Raw genomic sequence first — 24,059 nt, 5'->3', positions numbered from 1 at the left:
GCGGGAGTTGACATTTGAGCTGATCCAGTATGAACAGGAAAGCATTGTGGAAAAAGGTGTCTGGAGTTACCTTTGTCATATGTACTTCCTAAAGAGCTAACTTTGTCATGTATACTTCCTGAAGAGTTACCTTTGTTATACACTTCCTAAAGAGTTACCTTTGTTATATACTTCCTGAAGAGTTACCTTGGTTAAATATTTCCTGCAGAGTTACCTTTGTTATACACTTCCTAAAGAGCCACCTTTGGTAGATACTTCCTGAAACTGAATTAACGGCAGCGCTTCCTGATTCCTCTCTTTTTCCACAATCTGTTCTGTTTAATTGAAATCTTGTCCATGTACATCTACCTAAAACTGTACCTGTAGCACGAGTGCTCCGTGACTGCCCTTTCTTTAGTAAGTTACTCAGTGAATAATGGTAAATCACTGCCTTTTCAGAAGTAAATACAATGTGACATGTTCAACCACAGTTTTAATGAAATATCCATGTATGGTAAAATGTTCCTTACTAAATTTCAAATATGGTAGAGAAGAGATGTCTTCTACAGCTGGTTAAATATTGTGTATTCACATTCTTTACGTTTGCATTTAGTAATATTGCATTTCTTTACATCCAACAGAAAATAAGTCTTAAATGCATGGATTGATTATGAATAATGAAGATAACACATCAAACCTGCAAAAATTATCAAAAATAAGGAGCTCCAAAAACATCAGTGAAATCAGAGGCAGAGGACAGATCCAGGAAGAAGCAGTCAAAGGCAATTCAGTGAATACGAGTCTGAGCTCTGCACCTCGACACCCGAAGACGAAGAAATGACCTCAACAAAACCAAGACACCAAAACTGATAAACCACCTGCAGATCAGCTTTGATCATGAGGCCGGTATGAGAGTTGGAGGAAGGTCTAGTGTCTATTTGGGATCCATAGCTTGGAACAAACTCCCTCTTCAGCTTTGAGCTGTTAGTAACGTGATAATGTTTAAAAAATGTTGGAAACTTGGCTTTTTGTCCAAGTTTGAAACAACCGGATTTACTTTCTTTTCTGACCTGTGCTTTGCCCCGGGACACTCTTTGGAGTAGCTGTACACATTACGAGTCGCTTCAACATCATGATATGGCTAGAGCAGTGCTTCGCTATCAAAACTGGTAACAGACCAGCATTCAGTGCTCTAGGTGTATTGCAAACTCTTTCTAGCCAAACCACAGGCACCAGGGAAAAGCACAACGAAGTGGAGCCTAACAACTGAAGGCTAAAGGAAAGCGGAGATCTGCTCTCTGAAGTACAGAGTATTGTCCCAATTTACACCTACCGGAACAAAGATTAAGCTTTACCCGCAAGCATGCGAAGCCATTATCCATTCTAAAGATGCAATCACCCACAAGGAAGCCTTACTGATATTATGAATGTGGCAGGTATTTAGTGAGTCTTGTATTTTATTGTTAAATCGGAAATCAAGCGTCCACAATATCACACACATACAGGGAATGTGAAAATAACACAAGTGGTTGTAGTATCCTGGTTTGGATGCCATGTGCCTTTTCCATTAACCTGTCTTGCTACTCAGCCTACCTGGGTGAATGGTAGAATGTTGAGTATGTGAGGTAATATGGAATGTGTGGTGTGCCTGGTGGATGGATGACAGTTGGAAGAGAGGGCTGAGTAGCAAGACAGGTTAATGGAAAAGGCACATGGCATCCAAACCAGGATACTACACTGGTTTATTAACTATGCTGACCCTTCAGGAAACACGGTCAGGAGAAAAATCGTGCAATTCCACTGAATATGTCAAGAACTTTAGCCAATTAGAAACCATAAAAGAGCATCAGCGAATACAAACAGGGGAAAAACCATACCATTGCAATGAATGTATAAAGAGCTTCAGTCGGTTAACAGACCTCCAAACACATCAGCGAACACACACAGGGGAAAAACCATACCATTGCAAGGAATGTGTAAAGAGCTTCAGTCAAATTTCAAACCTCCACACACATCAGAGAATACACACAGGGGAAAAACCATACCATTGCAACAAATGTAAAAAGAGCTTCAGTCAAATAGCAAACCTCTACACACATCAGAAAATACACATAGGGGAAAAACCATACCATTGCAGTGAATGTGTAAAGAGCTTCTGTCGGTTACAAGAACTCCAAAGACATCAGCGAACCCACACAGGGGAAAAACCATACCATTGCAAGGAATGTGTAAAGAGCTTAAGTCAAATATCAAACCTCTACACACATCAGAAAATACACATAGGGGAAAAACCATACCATTGCAGTGAATGTGTGAAGAGCTTCTGTCGGTTAACAGACCTCCAAACACATCAGCGAACACACACAGGGGAAAAACCATACCATTGCAGTGAATGTGTGAAGAGCTTCAGTCAATTATCAAGCCTCCATAGACATCATAGAATACACACAGGGGAAAAACCATACCATTGTAAGGAATGTGTAAAGAGCTTCAATCACATTTCACAGCTCCACACACATCAGAGATTACACACAGGGGGAAAACCATACTATTGCAGTGAATGTGTGAAGAGTTTCAGTACGTTAGCAAAACTCCAAACACATCAGCGAACACAAACAGGGGAAAAACCATACCATTGCAAGGAATGTGTGAAGAGCTTCAGTCAATTATCACACCTCCGCAGACATCAGAGAATACACACAGGGGAAAAACCATACCATTGCAGTGAATGTGTGAAGAGTTTCAGTACGTTAGCAAAACTCCAAACACATCAGCGAACACACACAGGGGAAAAACCATACCATTGCAGTGAATGTGTGAAGAGCTTCTGTCGGTTACAAGAACTCCAAATACATCAGCGAACCCACACAGGGGAAAAACCATACCATTGCAAGGAATGTGTGAAGAGCTTCAGTCAATTATCAAACCTCCACACACATCAGCGAACACACACAGGGGAAAAACCATACCATTGCAGTGAATGTGTGAAGAGCTTCTGTCGGTTACAAGAACTCCAAATACATCAGCGAACCCACACAGGGGAAAAACCATACCATTGCAAGGAATGTGTAAAGAGCTTCAATCACATTTCACAGCTCCACACACATCAGAGAATACACACAGGGGAAAAACCATACCAGTGCAGTGAATGTGTAAAGAGCTTCAGTCAGTTAACAGACCTCCGGAGACATCAACGAATACACACTGGGGAAAAACCATACAATTGCAGTGAATGTGGAAGTAGTTTTAGGTCACAATCAAACCTCCACACACATCAGAGAAAACACACAGGGGAAAAACCCTACCATTGCAATGAATGTGGGAGTAGTTTTAGCGTACAATCAAACCTCCGGACACATCAGCGAATACACACAGGGGAAAAACCATACAATTGCAGTGAATGTGGCAGTAGTTTTACTTACTCTTCAGCATTAAGAAATCATCAGCGAGCTCACAAAGGGGAAACAAATCTTTTAAATGCCATGAATGCTTGAAAAGCTGAAGTCCATTATCAATCCTAAACAGGCATCAGCAAACAAACGCAGAAGAAAAGCATTCAAGTGCAATGAATGTGTGAAGAAATGTAGTCAATTATCAAGCCTATGTAGACATCAGCTTGCTCTCACTCTGTAAATACCATACAACTGTAGTGAGTGTAGAAGTACCTTTAGGAAATCTTTTGCATTAAGGATTCATCAGTTAATGCTCACAGAGAAAAATCCTTTCAGGTGCAGTGAATGTGTGAATATCTTCTGTCAGTTATAAAACCTACGAATACATCAACTAACATACACAGAGTAAAAATGGGCATTGCAATGAATGTCAGAAGTGATTTTGTCAATTGTGAACACACCTGGGGTAAACCGTACAATTGCACTAAAAGTGTGACGAGCTTTTGTCAATTTCCGATCCTACAGAGCCTCAGCGAACACACACCTTCATTATAAATAATACTAGAGATGCAGTGAATTCAGAAAGAACTTAATAACAATAGCAATAATTTAGACTCATCTGAGGACATTGACAGGAACAGAAGAGTGCAGTTATTGTGAGATGAAGGAATTACAGGAAAAATATGTATAATTATGTGGGATATTCAAATACCTGATGAATAAAGACTCGACTAGATGAAAAGAAGAAAACCAAAGATTTGTAGAATAATAAAAGTGTCTGTTCCCAGTGATTGTTCACTTTGGTACATATTGAAAAAAACAATGTGATATAACAGGAAATCCACTGGGAGACTAGCACAATGTGGAATAAAAGAAAAGAAACACTGGCGGTTTTTATTTGGCGGTGAAGAGTTACAAAGAAAAACATCCAAGAGTTCCTGTTCATGCTACTTGTAAAAGTGTAGGGATGAATACGATTCTGCCTGCACACATTGCTATATTAGCATAAGTGAGTTAGTTGCTCAAACGCCATTTTGCTGTTTTTGCACATGACACTACATGTCTCTGTTTTTATAAAGACAAACAGCTTGCTTTTCCTTCACATGAGAACGGTCTGTTTTTCACATCTCTAGACTCACACTGCGCCCTCAAGTCTGCACAAAGTGTTCAATGTTAAAATAACAATGTATGCTGTTGATGCAGGTTGATCGGTCCACGCTCTAGACACAACACAAACAGAGCTGCTCATTTTTGAAACTCAGGTGCTTTTAATATTGCACTGCATGCATGAGACTAGCACTTGGAAAAAACCTTTCAATCGACAAAGAGCTGTGCTGATCTGGGATGTGATTCACTTCACCTGACTTTGGAGGTATGGGGTTCCCGGTTTTAACCTAGAGAACTTCTATTATTATAATACCTAGCTCCTAGCAAGGGGAGGGTGGTACACAAGGCGCTATAGACCTGGTTCCACTATCATTATAATATGATTTCTCCCTTTGTATTTTATGGAATTGTAACAATGTTGATTGTATTGATTTTATGCATCTTTTTACTTATGTTAGCAAAGATACTGCATCTTAGAGCACGTAGTTGAAATAAACATTTTAAACTATACATTGACTCTGATTACTCACATTGTGGACATTTATGAGAGTAAAATCAAAAGAGTGTTCTTGATTCCCACTATTCCTGAGAGGTACCAAAGTCGCTTGTTCATTGGTAGCTTTGCTGTAGTACGGAGAATGAATGAGACACTGTTGCTAGTCGGATAGGGGTTCTGGGCACTGAGGTGGATTTTTGGTACACCACAATACACTGAGGTCCTGGTTTCCTGCGCATAGTTCTGTGCATGAGCAGAATTCCCGCAACATGGCGCCCAAAGTCTTGATTAGTGCTTGTATCTGTCCACAATACCCTCAACACCTTTTCCGGTTAACAGGCGTGACGGATGAACCTACCTATACAAATGTGTTATAGGTTAATTCAAGCATGAGATTCATGAAAAGGTTCACATTTTGAATTACATCAACATTATTATTATTATTAATGTGAATATTTACACACAGGTACATATTTTAGATTGTTTAGTGCAATACCAGAAAGAATAGAGGCTTCAAGCTAGATAATTAAAACTTTATTGTGTTTCTGCATTTTACACAGAAAAGTGACAAAGCCCTGATGATAGTCTGGGAACTGGTTTCCTCGGACTAGAAATGCGTCGGCACATCTGAGGGAGCAATCAATATCACTAAGCATTTGAACTAGCTCTGGCTGGTTGTAAAAGTCATCCTTATTTTAGGACGTGCTCCTTCCTTTTGACGTTGTCTCTTCATTCTTTATTAATTCAGATTAACTTTTTTGAACATTTCAATTGTTTGTGTTTGTATAGTGAATTTTTTGTGGAATGTATGATAATTGTGTATATGAATTGTAAATATTTTGTTTGTAAATAGTTAGATGCTGGAATTTAAATGTATTGAATGTACAGTTTTTTCCTTTTTTGCGAAACTTACAAAAGAAGAATGAAATTGTTTTTCGAAATAGACAAGTATAAATAAATATACCGGGTCAAACTCAATAAGTTTGTGTTTCTCCTATGATCTGATATAAGTTTTTGGAAATTAATTGGGTGTAGACATATTCTTGTGTTTTCTGGTTTTGGATTATCGACATTTAAATTCATGTTGTCGTACATGTGCGGTACAGAACACCCACAGTTCAGCTCTCGTTAACAGTCTGATGTGAAAAAGATTTAAGATCACACAAGACATTTCAAATGGCTTTTTTAGTCATAACCTGTCCTCCGTTAGTTGTCAATGGACAGTGTTCACTTGTGGCGGCAAACAAAAACAATTTAAAAGATTGGCCATAGGCTATAAAACAGCCCAGGTGTCTTTGCCGCACGTGTTGTCTCTTTGTTAGATGGCATTGATCCTAATGGGTACTCGTACATTGATGATATTTATCTAATGGACGACGAATTATGGCCGCATCTGTGTCGCATTGACCGCATCATAGTTATGTTTCCGGACTTCAGTTATAAATTTATCTTTGCAAAGTCAGACATTGCGGAGTTCACTGTTGAGCCCAGTGTTGTTCCTGGGCTCAACAATGAAGGTAGAGGTCTTGCACCTCACTGCCTGGAGAAATGTGCATGTTTATGGTCTCTGTAGGAAGGTGGCTACCTGACTATGGTTACCCCCGATTTTTTGCCTTGTGTTTAGCTGGTTTTTGACTTAGTTGACCTGGTTCCCTGCTAATCAGGGCCCCAGGCCATCTGCTCTCTCTGTAAAATGGATTCCATGTACCCTAGGTACATACCACAATTGGAAATGGACTCCTTGTCAGCCCCTGTATAATGCACTATAGGTGCCCAGGGCATAGGGGCCACCAAGGCCTACCAGGGGCTGCAGCATATCTTTTGCCACCCCTGGCTGGTTCTTAAATTGACACAACTGGCTGATCACTCAGCTGGGGTAAGGTGGTGTAATCACCCCTTGCTTAGATATAGTATACCTATATCTAAACCTATATCTGGACACATATTAACCTGTGAGCCACTGCTATGGAAGGCCTCATCAATCCTGGAGGCAGAGTGCGTGGTTTCATGTGAGATGGAGCTCTAGCATGAGCCGAGCCTGTCTGCAGCTGTCGGGAACAACTCCCTAAGCTGTTTCAGGATAACGCCATACCATATACTCTTAAGTGCCTTATTACCCTCGCAGTTATATAGCATCTTTGGTTTGGCTTTATCAAAACATGTCGTGTAAGGTGTCATACGATTTGGAATACTATCCCCTCACCAGTTCTGGCGACGGGGATAGCATTCCACCCCTCTAGAGGGGTAAGACATGTTACTTTACTTAAATGCGGTTAATTTCAAAAAGGGCCTTAGATCCACAAAATGGATGCCTCTGCCACAGACACGGGTCTGGACCCCTGCAGCTGACCGAAACTCTGCCAAATGGGGCCTGGACAAAGGGTTTCCTGTCGCAGGGGGGGTTTTACCACCCTCCAGACAGGAGATAGTGGATTGTAGCAGGGAGGTCTGAAAGAAACCAGACACTGCTTGGGGCGCACAAGGCTGCCCCTTGCATAATCCGGCCAAACCGGTTCTGGGGCACTCCAGCCCTCGTGCCAGGGCGGCCTGGATCAAAGGAAAGGGGTGTATCCACCCCCTTCCTGGGTCCCACCCATAGGAGGGGACCTAGCAGGTAATCACGCCCCCCAGATTCGAATAAGAGTGGGAGCAGTGCCAATGCACTTTAGATTTCCTGACGAAACATAAGAAACGAAACTCTGGACCCTTGGACCTCCTACTCAACGTGGAAGCCCGAAGAATCTCCCTTGTGGTCAAGGAGTGACCACCCTGTGTAAACAGGCACCATCCAGCCCTCGACGTCTACTTTGTCGCAGTTCTCGCCGGAACTCGAGCGACTGAGATCGACGAGATCAAGCTTGCCTGCCTTCCTACAGCCCGATCCACAGTCCCTGCAGAGCTGAGACCCGTGGAGGCGACCGGAAGCGTGGGGCACGCCATCTTGAATAGACCACGAGACGCTGACCGTGCAGCCCACGAGTGACCCGCGAAGCTGTACACCGGGGTTTGAGAATCCCCAACCCTGAGCCACTCTTGCAACGAAGTTCAGCCCTCCACATTCGACGAGTGCTGCGTGGGGCCCTTCTGCTCCATTTGGCTCAACGCATTGGCCCGGTCACTTGCCAGCCGGCTAGTGGTCCCTGTGCCGACGAAACTACAAATACGACTTGTGAATCTGGTTGCTCGAGATCTACACCAGCTCCCCTGAAAAGGAGCCCCCACTCTGACCTTCCTGGTTCGAGTGAGAAGCAATCTCCCGGTTCCGCGTGGATTGCTTTTGCCAAGTGTTGTTTGCTCCAATCTTGAAGCCGACAGCGCCGACGGCGAGAGCCTGTGTGGGACAGATCGTGACCTGCTCCTGGACGTCGCAGATGCCCCAGAGCCCACGTGACAGTGGAGAGAAGCGCCTCGACGACCACCTGATTGCGCCCGACATTGCCTGGTTTCGTCCTGGTTCCACCCTGGTCACTGCTGAGTGACCCAGACTCTGTCCCCTCTGCTTTCAGGTACTTTTCGACTTGAGTCCACCCTTGGACTCCACCGGACACTTCTCTTTCACCCCGCCTGCAGCCCTTTCAGCTTCAAGCACCAAGAGCCTGCGTGACGAAACCGGACTCAACTTCGACCCTGTGCACCCGCTTCCTGTGGGTGAGGTAACTTTGCTCCGCCGGTGTTCCCACACTGGTACACATCTCTAGGGTCTGTGTCTTAAGTTTTGTTCCTCTAGGTTCAGCGGAAGTGTCCTTAAACTTTAACTTTACAACTTTTACGCACCATTGGTTAACATTGGTGCACGCGTGCGCTTTCCGCACTGCACCCGAATCCCGTGGGCCATTCCCGACTTCAGCATTGCTTGTCCTGACTGCTCCCAGCGATTCCCTAGGCCCTAGGCCTAACCACTGTTCGATTGGTATCTCTTATACCACTTGTTTAGTATATGGTTTGAGTGGCCCCCGCCCTCATCCATAATCGTGCAACTTTGTATGTTTAAACAGTGCTTTTGATTTAACGCTTGTGCCCCTTTATTCATAAAGAATACTGGGGATTGTTTTTAGTAATAAACACATATATTTTTATAATATATACTTGTGTGGTGTCCTTTCATTTGATATTACAGGATTGTATGTGGTAAAACAGCTCGCTTAACACGACCTCTTAAGTTAAGCCTTTAGGCTGCTTAGTCCATGCTACCCCTAGGATAGCTTGTCTAATAAGGTTGACTTACAACCAGACACCATAAGGGATTGTTTGGTCTGATAATCGGTGGTTCCAGAATTGGAAACATCACCTATCAGGCCAACTTCTCACAGTCTCCTAAAACTCTGAAAAAACTACAATCCTTGCTGGGATTTTTGAATTTTGGGCGTACTTATATTCCCAATTATGCCCAGCGTATCAAACCTCCATATGCTTTGATACAACCAACTTTTACCAAGTCATGCTGGCTGCCGGGACATGCAGCTATTCTGCAATTTTTGCAGTCTGATCTTCTTGAATCTAAGTACTTATTGACTCATGATAACCACACTAACCTGGTAATAAGAATTGTGCCTGGTGCCATGGGTTTCACGTACTTGACGTTTAATGAAGGAGACACAGTGCTTATCGCTTACAAGTCACACTTGTACGCTTCGGCTGAAAAGCGATTTTCTTCTGTCGAGAAAGTCTTGACAGCTGTACAGATGGCGATTCTAAAAGAGATAGCGCAGTCACAAGGAAAACACATGTTGGTTGTTACACCTTATACTGCATTTGAAGCAGTGATGAAAGCCAGTGTACCAAATTCTAAAGTTTTATATCCTAATTGGATACAATGGGCAACTTCGTTGACATCTCCGGATGTCACATTTATCTTTGCCCCTTCATTGCAAACTCAGGAGTTCTTACAGTATGAGTTTGTTCATCCTGCTCCTATGTTCATGCGCACGCTTGAGGATTACCATTGTATCATTAACACTGACAGTTCGGCGCAACCGGCAATAGGATCTAAGCATTCTTATTCAGTGGCCTGCGCAATCGTGGCTGGTACCATGGTGAATGGAGAATTCAAGTCAGATGTCGTGCACACGCAGACATTAGGTGACTGTACCGCCCAGTTGGCAGAGCTACGTGCTCTAGTGCTTGGGTCAGTGAGAATGAGGGGTAAAATGTCCCAACCCCTTACTAGCTGTTTATTGAGCAATGGTCCCTCTTTTCTGTCAAGCTTGCCCTCGGCATGGGGAAACCCCTAACCCCCTATTATAGCAAAGTTTGAGAAAGGTGTGTCAGGGCAAGCTTTGTTTTTTATAGTCTATTATGGAAAAATTCCAATTGCACGAGATGACTCGTACCGGCATTACACCAAAATCAGGGAATCCCTATTTATCCACAGAAAAGAACGACCAGATATACTTCTTCAACCTGATTCGTAACACCCTGAGGAAGCCCCAGGCCGGATGGCCATGTAAGGGGTGAAACAAGTGTTGGCTGTTCTCCTACGTACTATCACGAATATAGTAACACCTTCATTAAAACAAAAAAATGAACCATTGTGTGATTGGAATTTTTCCATAATAGACTATAAAAAACAAAGCTTCCCTGACACACCTTTCTCAAACTGTGCTCTAGTGCTTGCATTGGAGTTTGCAGACCCTCGTGTGACTACTTTAATTGTGAGTGACTCTTATTACTGTGTTCAGTCCTTCAATAAAAATGTATTCTTTTGGACTCAGAATGACTATCGTGATTCCAAAGGGGGCACAATTAAGCACAAGATGAAATGGGTTTGAGTCGCAGAAATAAAGAACGTCTGCTTCTCGTAAATGTAATTCATACTCTTGGTCACCAGCGTGTAGGAGTACACGCTGTTGGCAACAGTCTTGTTGATGAAGCAGCAAAGACCGCAGTAGCAACATATGTAGTAGCAGCAGTTACAAGGTCCAACAGTAAGAATGATGATGACATCTTGGCAGCTATAGCTGCTACAGAGATCGGCGATAATTACCCTAAAGGTTTCCCTTCTAAATACTCTTGTCATTTAAGTCCTGATAAAGTTCCCTATGTGAGAATTAACAACGTTGGTGACAGGATGATTCCCGACGCGGACCGCAGGCTACCCTTGATAACAGTCTCTCACAAAGGCATAGCCTCGGTTCATGCCGACGTTTCAGCGTATGTCTCTATCTTACAGCAGCGTTACTGGTGGCATGGATTGTATAAATAAACTTGTAAATATGTCCTTTCTTGTTAAGTATATCAGCAGATTAAACCTTCAACTGCTGCACGGCCGCCACAAACTCAGCTGTACATATCTAATAGACCACTTGGTTGTGTTTATTTAGATCACTGCTGACGTTTTTCTGCTGATACTGCGTATAAGTATATCTTAGTTGCAGTGGATTCATGCACACGTTTTCTCTGCGTTTGGCCACAAAGGAGTGCTGATGCTTGAACTGCCATCAGGGATTTGCATGTCTTTGTGGGAATTTTTGCATGTGGCACCTTGCATTCTGATCAGGGTTCAGCGTTCACCTCTAAGGCGTACAAGGTAGCCATGGGGTCTTTGGGGGTGCAGGTGAAATTTTTGTCTCCATACTGGCCTGAGGGCAATTCTGTTGTGAAGCGAATGAACTGTTACTTAAAGCAATCTTTGACAGCTAGGGTCTTAGGTACTACGTGCACTAAATAATCTTCCTAGAAGATCTCTGGGTGGGCAGACCCCATACGAAATGCTCTTTGGTATAAAAATGTTTTTCCCGGACCTTGATGGTCTAGACATGGCGGCGACAGCCGTAACTTTTGACGTAGATAATCATTCTGCTGTGTTACAGAACCTACAAGAGACTCGAGACAGTCTTGCAAAGGAACACTTGCCCTCCACATCTGGAGCTGGAGCTGATCTACAGATTCCGGTAGTTAGCTGGCTATCCCGAGTCGGTGACCTGGTCCGTGAGAAGGTGGAGATTAGAACAAGAAGGAGTTCAGCCCCTCTTATCATGCACTCACTTCCAGGGAAACAGGTACGACTCCATTGACAATTTCAAACTACAACGAGTGGCCGATTCTTCTTAGTATGACTCCTGCTGTCTCTTGTCCAGCAATGCTGAGAAATTCTGTTTTGGCCTTGGCTGACACCAACAAGCCTGACCTTGCTATAGAGATGTCCACAGTCACTAATCCATTATAAAATCCGCCAGCTGGCGATCCAAATGAAGATACTGAGTATACATATCCCACGGATGTGTCTTTGCCTGGTGTGTAGACAAGTCCAGGTGACCAGTCATGTTTTTCCTTTGACTCTGACTCTATAACATCAAGTGTACCATTGAGGTTTTCTATTTTTGTTACTTGTTTTAAAAGACATTTTTTGGTTCCCCCTTGGACTTACATCTGGTTGGTTCTCAACTCCATTTTTTTGTTTATGTCAGTTGGATTTGTGATGGTATTTTGTCGTCTGGTAAATGGACACTATATAACTGAACGATCAAAAATCATATTAATTGATGGGACTTTGGCCCCACACTCCTTATCACACATCATGAAAAGAGACCATACTTTTGTCAACATCACAGCCTAGCCTGTGCTAGATGGGATTATATGAGATGCTGTAAAATTTCAAATTCATGGACCCACAGAGGTGGTTAATGTTCCTAATGTACTTCGTGTTTCAATGGGGGATGTTGTGAAACAAAACATACGTTCTGATGATTGGAATGTCCTAGCCATTGAAGCTCTCTTTTCTGATTTGAAATATTATGCTGCCTTTGATGCTGAGGATTTATATTTAGACTCCACAAACTACGCCGACTTGTTCTGTTACCAACACTATGGCCATCACTTTCTGCATAAGGCTAATAAATCTGGAAATGTGGTTAATTACACCCAATTGGAACATTGTCCTACTCCCACAGAAGGCAGCTCAAATACCCTTTTGAATAAATTCACATATTTTACTGACTTTGATCGGTCTAACCCGAGCTCATTTTATTTTAAATTAAATTACAAATCAAATTCGAAAGTGAGACTTACTCACACACAATTGTTGCATTCCAAATCCTTTATGGATCAGTTAGCAGTGGGTGGCTACGAGCTATGGAAAGATACCATAGATCCTAAATCTGTTTGGGGTTCTAGACCCTGGCAAGTGCAGGGCACTGAAGCTTTACACCAAGCATGTCTTATTCCAGGCCACATGTTGTTTTTAAATAGTACGATCTCACAAACAACTTGTCTTGGTTTGGCCACTTCAAAACACATGAATACCCCTAAAATTCCTAATCTGCATGCTTACCCTAATTGGAACAATCATACCGATAGGTCCCTTGATGAATTACAATCTTTAATTTCTAACTCCTCCTTTAGAATTTCGTCACTGGATCCTGTGGGTTGGCTGTTGTGGCCAACAAGTTCTGATACTTGTCAACATGGCTTTCTGGGTTTAGCCCCTGGCCTCACACAGGACAGAACTGATCCCTTTTTGAAACTTCCCATTCAGTTACCACCTAGTCAGTGGGGAAATTATGTCAAAATTGGCTGAAACATTCCACCCTTTCGTCTGTTAAACATCATTTATCTTTGTTGACCGACAATGTTGATTTAACTGATTTTGTTAAGGGTCCTGTGAGTGGAAGATCTAAAAGATATATATATGTGCTATTTACAATGAAGTTTGGAAACTGTCGCAGGTTGAGGCTGCTTCCCGTTTATGAGCAATTGACCAAGCTAATTTGGAAAAAGTGCTTGCTGTCATTAATAATAGCATTAACACACTCTCTTCCGGGATTTACACCTTGGATAATATTGTTTCATCTGTTGTGGATATCTTGCAAGATGATGTTTCTGTTTTGTTAATTGGTCAAAATCAATTGCGGTCCATCACGCAGTTTGCATGGACCTTACAAACTTTAAAATCTGGGAAAGTGCCTTGGGACTACATTAATATATTGTCAGTGTTTTTTCCGTTTAATTTAACTGAAAAACAACAGTTCATGTCCATGAAGGATGCCTCATATTCTCTATTGCATATAAAAATATTAGAACCATTACCATTTTCTGTAGCCGAATCTAATTCAGCTGTGTGGCTCATCCATGGTTTAATAACATAGCATTTTCCTCTGTTTAAGTTTAGTTCAAGTATGAAACACTATGCCCTGGGTAGATATGAACCACTTGGTACCGCTTTTCTCCATGAAGTTTGGTCTCTGCCCTTCTCATACAGATGTCTGAGGGATGGCTAAGAGGTTTACTTAAAAGGGCAGGAGTGCACTTCCACACCTGATCATTCACTCGTATGCAAGAATGTTTAATTGCACGACACGTGTAATGTGGAGACTCCGAATTTAGCTTGCATTATGAATGGAATTCCTGTGACAGCTATCGTACCAACATTCACACTATTAGCTAACTGTAGCTATTTGCTTTTAAATAATGAAGCTTGCTGCAGGATGTTGGCTGGAATTCTGTACATTGTCACTGTTTCACAGCGAGTAGGGAGGCTTGCTATCTCGATTTGGCCTTTCATTCCGACCCTGAAAGCAGAGTTCAACAAGTTGATGAAAAGTTGTGACTATGAGGTTGTACACAGGTTCCTGTAGTACACATGTGAAACTGTCGTCAAAAAGTGCTAATGTTTAAGGTATTCATAAACTTTCTGTCAGACGACAGAATTACAGTGTGGTTTGTGGCCGCGGGCTGCACTGGTGGGGGTGGGGTGAGAGGGGGAGGGGGCTGAGTAAAATAAAATAAAATTTGTGATTATGAGGTTGTATACAGGTTCGTGCAGTACATGCCTTCATACATTGAGGTAGCAGACCGAGTATACAAATATCTCTCTCCCTCCTGCCGTTTGACTCCATCTTTATCTCCCTTCTGCTTTCTGTCTCCATTGCCCTGTGTTATCTTACTGTGTGTGTGTGTGTCTGTCTGTGTCTGCCTTCAGTCCGGGCTGAGGAAGTTTGCTGTGGAGGCACACACAGATAGTCGCATCAAAGTACTTGGCAGGTTTTCAAAAAACTATTTATATAATTGAGATGCTTTTTTGAAGCGCTAGTGAATGTCTACTTTCACAATTACTGCTCGGTTGGCTCCACAGAGCAGAGGGTATGTCGTATTTGACTTCTTAGTGCTTCTGCATCTGCACTCTGTTCTCTGGTGGCTGGCGGAGAAGTGTTTGTTATAGTGCAGATGAAAGGGTGATAAGGAGTGAAATACGACATAGTGTCTGGTCTGTAGAAGTGGGGGAGCAGTGATTAACACTGAGTGAAGCGGAACTGCGGCGGTGTTTGGTAACAGTAATAAATTATTTTCTTACAGAGGTACGATTGTTTGCATGGTCCGCGACTCGCTAAGAAAGGCTTGACGGGCCGTCATAGGCCTGAGGGTTCTAGTATGAGTACGTCTGGTCGACAAAAGAAAACATGAACTTAGTAGAGCTGAGGTTACGTGGAACACATGAATACTCTGTCAGTATACAATTATTTCAGTTCAGAATATGGATTAAAAGAGAGAACGTGTATATTTGAAATGTTTATTCAGAAATGCAGTGTTTTCAAGGCAAGTTTCTTATCTAATACGAGTACAGATATTGTAAGAAACAAAGTAATCGGCATAGTCACTAGTACATAGAATACAAACGTTATAGTTGATGTAAAATGAATATGGTTTAGCAAAATTAATTCTACACCGTTATGAGGAAGTACATTATATTTTATTAAATGTAAGAAGGTGTCTTGCCTTTCAGTTTAGCAACGATACATGGAAATGCTAGTGGTTAGACATCAGCTCATTAACAATCAGGTCTCTGCATGCGAAGCACTATCAACTTTGTGTTATGCTATTGTGTGAGGAAAAAAAAACGTGCCAAAAGCGACAAGTTGGATGGAGGTGCATGTATGCTATCTGTTGGAACGTTCGAAAATTAGTGTTGAGAAGAGCTACTATATTGACATATCTTTTGAAGGTTTCAGTATTCCATCTGAAATACAGCACAAAAAGTAATGCAAATATTAGTGAAAGAACATATTTTTCTCTTATGAATTAATAAAAAAATTAAGTACATGGAAAACTAAAGCAGCAGAGGTGTGTGAGGCGCAAATAAGCAGTTGAAAGGAGAAATGGCGTTTACACTTATAAAAAACTCATGCTACCGTTACACATTAATTAGGGCACATGTAGCATATATTACCCTGTTTTGCTCCGAGTACGTTTGAAATAAGATAAGATAAGATATGCAACTGAATTGTTGAAATTAGAGTTCAATAAAAAGTTACGTTCGAAATCGAGTAGCTGAGGAAAAAAAATGTAGTCCACATAAAACACGAAAATCTGACCAGCAGGAAATTGTAATGTCCACTGTTAGTAAAGCCAATAGGTCTGTTGATGTAAAAAAAAAATCCAAGAAAACGTGAAAAAGATAGGGAGGCAAAACAAAATGTAGACGTCAATGGCTTGCATAAGAGTCATCCAATAACTGAGTAAGCGAAATAAGCAGCAACCGCTTCTAAAAGGAAGTCACTGTTATCATCCGAAAACATGTCAGCCATCCAATTGAAAAGAGGAAAAGAACATACATGGTCTTTAATTACCGGAGCCTCTAGTACCATCAGAGGGCAGCTCGGTGTCTTTTCTATGTAGCTGTGTGCCAAAAAATCTTGCGCCGCTGCGAATATATTCCAATGACCCAGAACTCCTTGTATCGCTGCAAAGGCCATAATCCCTCCGTTGGAACAAAGCTGTTCATGATCAATTAACGGATTCATTAGATGATTGTAATTCACTTTAGGAGATACCAAGTTGCAGAGACATAAGTCCAGGGCCCACATGAAATCACAGCTCAGGCAATGAAATACAGGCTGCACACAGGTGAAATAGGAAAATCGAAATGATAATCGATATGACGCACTCAAAGTCAAGAGTGGTAGGATGCCATAGTACTCAAGCATCTTCTGGCGAAATAGTTCTAAGTGTTCTGGCTCGTTTGCGAAGACAGGAGGGAAATCCATTTTGTAATAAACAAAATAGGAACACAAAAGTCGCAGCAGTGGTAGTACAACAGGAAGTCCAGACAAATAGGTCGCCGACTATGGAGTGCAGAGTAGCAGAATGAGTTCAAATTATTTCTGCAAGAGAAGTCACTAAACCATTGCTTAGTAGTTATAAAAAAAATAGGGCTGTCTTGAAGTGGAGGATGCGTTAAAGATTATGGGAGTCACCTCAGCAAATTGTAAAGGAAGGTCACTATTTCATAAGGAATGCACTTCTTTGTGAATATTAGCTAAGTGAAAGAGATATGTTTGCGAACAGATGGTAGGGTAACTTGTTTTTGTGACAATAAGGCTGTAGTTCATGTCTTGTGATTCAAGGCCGAAATTTGCGGCCAGATGGAAACATCAAGGTTCCCATGCGGGGGTAGATAAACTACATTTTTATAGGGAAGCACATGCAGAGTGACTATTACCGCGTAAGCTTTGCTGTTTAAAAACTCATAGTAATTTTCATTACATGAAAAAAAAACATAGCCACTGTTGAAGAATAAGGAAAAAGTCGGCATTATAGCAGGCACTGGTGTATCTTTGAAAAGATATGCAACATTATAGCGCTTCTACTTAAATAGGTCATGTAATTAAAAGTGCCTGCATGTGAACGACTAATTACATGTTTGAGTACACTGATTTCTATAAAGATTTAGGGGCAGATTAACATGCTCCGTGCGGCAGTTTTGCTTCACTTGTCCCATGTTAAAAGTGATGCTAAAGTGGCGTAAGGGGATTGTAAATCTGCCGGACATTTTTTTGCCGTCTCAAAGGCATTTGTAAGTGAAAGGGAGCGACTTGGTTTTATGACTGTAGGAGGTACTGAGCCGCTGGTATCTATTTATGTGAAGAAATTCAAAGAATTTGAACACTGAAAAAACGCGAAAGGTAGACTAATTAATTCGTGCATTAGCCATGTTGCAGTTGCGGCTTCAGATACTAAAAAGGGAAAAGTGTGTAGGCGTTGAATGTGGAATATTGAAAAAAAACGTGTGTCATGGAAAGCAAACGTGGTTTGAAAATGAAATGTAAAGGTTTAAAGAGAGAGGAGAAAATTGAGATAGTTTCAGGGCTTTAAGTTGGCCGGGTCTGTTCGGGTTTCAGCACAGGCAGTTTCTTAAAGGTAGGCTTGCTGTCTATCGGGCTGCACTTTTGAGGCCTGGCGTAGGCAGACTTTTTAGTTAACTTGTGCAGCTATTAATCTGTGTCAAAGGTATTAGTACTTAGTTCCTATAGGTATGATGTTACGTGTTCTACCATACTTACATGTCAAAATTTAGAGGGCAAAATTTACAGTGTGGTTTGTGGCCGAGAGCTGCAATGGTGGGTGTGAGTTCAGAGGGGAAAGTGTTGGGGCTAAAGGGAAAGAAAGAGTTGTGAGTTAAGATTATGCAGAGTTCTTGTAACAGATACGTTCTTGCACTAAGTTAGTGGAGTCAGTATACATATATCTGTATTGCTGTTTTCGTTTTCTGAACATACTGTTTTTGTGCTGCTTACTTCATATATGTTAGTGTGTCTGGCTGTATCTCTGTCTACTGTGCAGTTTTTCTCCATGTTGCCTATCCTTTGATTTTTACCGTTCCTGTCTCTCATACATTTTCTCTCTATGCAGTTGTTGTTCTCCCTCACATGGGCCTTTAATTATGAAGGCCTTGCGCCGGTGGTGCGTCACTTTTAACATGGGAAAAAGTGATGTATCTCTGGCGCATGGCTTTCATAAATGAGAAGCTTTGTGTCCTATTCTTTTTGTTTTCCTTGCTCTCTCTGTCTTGGTTGTGTTTTTCATTATATTTATTCATTTCTGTGATTGTTTTATTTTCTGGCCTAAAAGCACTCTTACCTTCACTGTCCCTTGTGATATCTCTCTTCTTCTCGTGCTCCTTTTGTATGTTTATCTGTGTCGTGTTCTCATTCTTCCTCCTACATTGTCTGTATGGTGGTGTATATCTGTTTTCTTCTTATTCACTCTTCTTCTCTCTATCTTTCTCTGTCTTCTGCTTTGTTTGTCCATCTCTGTGTTACTTCTGCTCTCTCTCACCCTATTGTAGTGTTTGCCTGCTGTCCTCTCTGTCTCTGTACCTTCTGTTTTTGTCTTCTTTGTTCTCTGTCTGTTATTTTTACTCTGTGACTCCGTCTGCATGGTCATCTTTTTCTTTATTGTATCTTCCCTTTCTTTCTTGACTTTTCAGTGGTGGTGTTATTTTTTTGTCTATCTATTTGTGATTTGAATGCTAGTCTGTCTCTGTATGTTCCTCTTTCTGCTACTGTCTCTCTCTTTTCTGTAGTCTGTATCTCTCCTGTCCTGTATCTATTTCCTACTCTATATTGGATATTTTATTTCATATTTATTTATGTCATGTAATCAATAAACAATTATTGAACTTAGTTAGGCATTAGGATATCTAATGGTAGAGAATCTTAGGGAATTTATCTGTTAGGCGTGTTCTTTGCTACAATGGCTCTATGTTGTGTAATAAATATGTCTGTAATATGTTAATTAAATTTGATTATTTCTCTTTTTTATAGTGTTTGGTGCTGAAAAGCAACAACCTGCCTTCCATATCACAGAATTCCACGAATTATATTCACTTTTTTCAGGTGAGTTGGTATTTTTGAAAGGCAATTTTTTTGGGTGCACATTAAAATAATAAACAAGATTTTTTAAAATATTTGCAAAGTTTCGGTTTGGAGCATGATTTTATCTTCTATTTTTGCCATGTCTGTATCTGCTTGTACTAGATATGTATTTTGAGATATTTTTTCAACTGACAAGTGATATTAACTTTTTATGGGCCTGGTGCATGTCTTCTTTCTGATGGAGTTCTGGTTTATCTATCATTATCTATAATTCTTTGCAGTTTCCATGGAATAATTCTTGCTAAGTGTTGATTATTTTTGAAACTCATGCTGTATTATCTTTGGCAGTCTTTTTTCTTCCTTTACAGAGGGGTATTATGATATGGCTCTTGGTGTGATGGGCATCTTTCCTGCATTTCTGTGACTGTACTATCTGTATGCATTGTTTTACATATATTTGCAGAGCTTTATTATGATGTGGTTCTTCATGGTTAGCATGAAATTTTGTACATGCAATGAAATTCACATGCTGAGTATGCTGTTGAACAAAAAAACAACTGTCTCTGTAGGAAGTAGTAATCTGTTAAGTGAATGCTATGGTTTGTACAATGTGAGCCTTCCCTTCAGACTGTATATAGTTTGAATAGCACTTTGTAGTGGTGAACTCAGAAAATGGATCCCTAAAAATTAATTATAAAGTTTATTAATAGTTGTGATATCTAGAAAATCTAAAAACAAATTTTACAGTAAAATGTCTTTTTACAGCAGTAATTATTTCATGTAAAAAAAAAGGAACAGTGTTAATGTCTAGGGTTATAGTGTCAATTTCTTTTCAAAACAAGAGGAAGGTGCTATCTTATATATGTAGTTAATGAGTTAGAAAGTATAAAAATATATGTAGTTTAAAAATTAGTAAAGGTACTTTTAAGTTATATATTTATGAAAAAGATATAATTTAGTCTTTATATTTTTTTAAAAGGATACAGAAGAACGAAAACTAATAGAGATGCAGAATTATTCTGAACCAAAAGAAATTCATTTTGAAATTATTAATGATCTGATGGAGGACTTATTAGAAGCAGTGTTTGAGGAGGATAAAAACAATGAAAATGAGGACTTTATGGACATTTCATTGGACAGTGCATATTTAGAGATAGTGGAAGGAGAAGAGGAGTATTTGGAGGATGAGGACTATGAATTGGATGAAGTACCTGATGATATTATGCTTGAAGTTCTTTTAGATTATGAACTTTTAAATGAATAAAATTATTTTTGATAGTAAAGTATTCTTCAAGACAGTTTTCTTGTCCTATTCGTCGTTGATCTGCTTTATGAGAGTGACAAGACATGTTCTCATGAAGTGTATAAGAGAATATAGTAAAAACGATTAAAGCACTAGGATGACCGACAGTTCTTGAAAAACAGTGTACTGTTTGTATGCTTTAAAAAATAGAATCAGAAAATACGTCTATAATGTTAAGACAGCTATGGACTGTCATAAATTTAGAACCAACATTCACTACAGGATTTCCTACTCTGTTCAGAGACTGTTTCTTTGTCTTTATTCTACTTAGAAAATTAATCTGTGGTTTTAATTTGTATGTTATATGCTAGTAGCCAACTATAATATTTGTTATGTTTGTGTTTTACAGATTGTCATTTTCATCACAAACATAAATTAGTATGCCGACCAGAAGTGAAAAAAGAAAGCTCTATAAGCGGACATACCATTTGAAGAGGAAAGAAATACAAGATTTATCAAAACAAGAAAGGACGGATAAAAAGAAGAGTACTCCTGGTAAGAAAACCAAAGCTTTTTTAAGAAGATTATGTCAAAGGAAAACTATTAACAATAACGTTCAAAAGGAAAAACAGTTATCAGTATGTAGAAGGACAAATGGAACAAAACATAAAAATGTTTCTGGAATCAGCAGAGAGGAAAATAGATACAGCAAAACTCGTACGAATCAGTTTACGGAAATCAGGAAGCGTATGTTTTATAACAGAGTATTTTCGAATTTATTAAAAAAGGAGAAAGTTTGTAAAAGAATATCTGCTTTTTATAAGAAGAAAGAACATATAGAGGGTGTTGTTCAGCGCGCGTTTGAGACAAAAAGAAAATTATTTATTTTAGTACTTAATAGAATAAATACACTAAATAAGGCAATCCGAGTTTTAAAAGCTAAAAGTAAATGGAAGAGACACATAAATAGAAGTAATTTTTGTAAAGTGTTTTCTGGGAAGTGGATGCATACTTCAACTTCTGAGCCATTTTTTAATGAAGAGAGTTACTTTCAAAGTAACGATTTGTTGCATGCAGTTGACACCAGTGGTCGAGCATATGAGGTGAAGGATGGTTGTGCAATTGAGAAAGAGAAAATTGTGGTTAGAAATGCAGAAGAGGTGATGGCTGGAGAAGTTTTAGAGGGACGTCCTAATGTTCCTGTTTACAGTTGGAATTGTAGTAGCATTTGTAGTGTACGACAGGATTCAATTGATTTCTTTCGCAATTTCTTACGTAAGTACACTAAGGAAAGTCTTAAAAACAAATTTGTAATGTTGCAAGAATTAGATCATTGCAGAGTGCGAGAAAAAATAGGTCTGCAAGGCCATTCTCTGGCTTGTATTTCTAAAAAAATATGCCAGAGTGTGTTTCATCACTTCAGGATGTTAGCAGTACATCATACCAAAATGAGAAAATTACTGAGAAAGTTGTATTATGCAAAAAGTCCAGTACTTAAACTTAAACAGTTAAATAGTGCTCTTTTGCATGCATGTGAATTAGATGTTAAGAAGATTTGTGGAGAAATTGAGGTAAGTTATTTTGGTCCAGAGGAAGATAATGCAGAAACTGATATAATTATAGAAAGATATGTGTTAGAAAATGTTGGAAATTTTAATATTGAAAATTTTGAACAGGAAATAACAAAGTTTAAGGTCATTGCAGGTGAGAAACCAAATTTTCCTTGTGTGTGTTGTCGACGCATTCATTACAAAAGTCAAACTAGGTTAGTTGATTTATATTTAAAAAGTGAAGATGAAAGTAATAGTCAATGGAAAGATTTCGCAACTTATTTGTTGGTGGAAAACTATTTTGATTTGGGTTTTGAGCAACGTATTTGTAAATATTGTTATAATAAATTAAATGAAAATAGAATGCCTGCTAGAGCTGTCCATAATAATCTTGAGTTGATAAATATTCCATCGGAACTGATGGATTTAAATACTTATGAGACTATTCTGATTCAATGTGTACATCCTTTTCAGGCTATTGTTCGTATGGAGCCTAAGACTGGCAAATTAAATCCTTCAGATTTAAAAAGAGGATTAAAGGGTGGAGTTGTATATTTGCCACTTGATTTAAAAAAAATATGGAAACAATTGGTGTTGAAAATGTAGAAGAGGAACCTCTAGTTATTCTAGTTAATGGTGTACCTACAAAGAGTAAGAAAATCTGGCAATATTTAGTGGATGTTAGAAAAGTCAAAAAGGCAACATTGTATTTAGTCCAAAATAATAAGTACTATAAAGATGTATACGAAGAAGAAGAAGAAGTAAGTGAAGAAGAGGACAATGATTTGTCTATTGGACAAATTGAAAAAGTTGACTTATCCAGAAGTGAAGAAATTTATGAGCATTACAGTGTTCATCCACTGCATTCCAAAGAAGCAATAGGGAATGCTATTGAATTATTTCAGATGAAAAAAGCAAAAGGAAATCCTATTAGTGTATGGGAAGAAAGTTTGGAAGGTCGTTGTTTTCCACAGTTATTCCCTACAGGTGAAGGTACACGATATGATGATCGACCTATGCAGATTCCTGCATCTGAGTACCGGACAACAAGATTATATGCAGAAGATCCGAGGTTTCGCCAATGCATTCCATATTTGTTTCATCTTCTGTTTGAGAGTGACTTATCTGGTCTGTCTTATGCAGTAAACCATATCTTAAAAAGTTGAGTGCATCTGCAAAATATTTCAGCAAAGGAATTTATGGATAAAGTGCAACAGAAAGATAGTGTTTTGGATTCACACCTAATTAATTTAATGGCTTGTCAGCGTGGTACTAATGAGTATTGGTACCGTCGTCATGAAGATTTGAAGTGCATGCTTAGAAATTTAGGAGCACCTACATGGTTTTTAACTCTAAGCTGTGCAGAGTATGCTTGGGAAGATTTACTTGAATTTCTTCGGGAGGCGAATGCAAACATAGAAAATATAAACTACAAGACACCTGGAGAACTGTGTTCGTTAGATCCGGTTAATGTTTGCAGATATTTTAATCATAGATTTGAAGCTATGATGGCTTTTATTACAAACAAGAAAAATCCGCCTCTTGGTGAAGTACTGGATTTCTTTTGGAGAAAAGAATATCAAGCAAGAGGTGCTCCTCATATTCATATGCTGTTATGGATCATGGATGCTCCTAAATTTGGAACAGACTCGGATGAGACTGTACTGTCTTTTATTGAACAGTATGCCACTTGTGACATACCTA

The 24,059-nt window shown here is 39.9% G+C and overlaps 1 protein-coding gene across 1 annotated transcript in view; it reads left to right on the top strand.

The window, feature by feature from the left end:
• The first annotated feature begins 1,691 nt into the window (after positions 1-1,691).
• The window catches only part of LOC144805672 (uncharacterized), a 42,292-nt gene continuing 19,924 nt past the window's right edge, over positions 1,692-24,059 (top strand). Inside the window, exon 1 of the mRNA XM_078672183.1 lies at positions 1,692-3,409. Coding sequence (XP_078528309.1) covers positions 1,692-3,409 — 1,718 coding nt within the window. The remainder of the gene's footprint in view (positions 3,410-24,059) is intronic.

Source organism: Lissotriton helveticus, assembly GCF_964261635.1.
Source record: "Lissotriton helveticus chromosome 1_1 unlocalized genomic scaffold, aLisHel1.1 SUPER_1_unloc_18, whole genome shotgun sequence".
NCBI lineage: Eukaryota > Metazoa > Chordata > Amphibia > Caudata > Salamandridae > Lissotriton > Lissotriton helveticus.
This window is presented reverse-complemented; position numbering and strand designations above follow the sequence as displayed.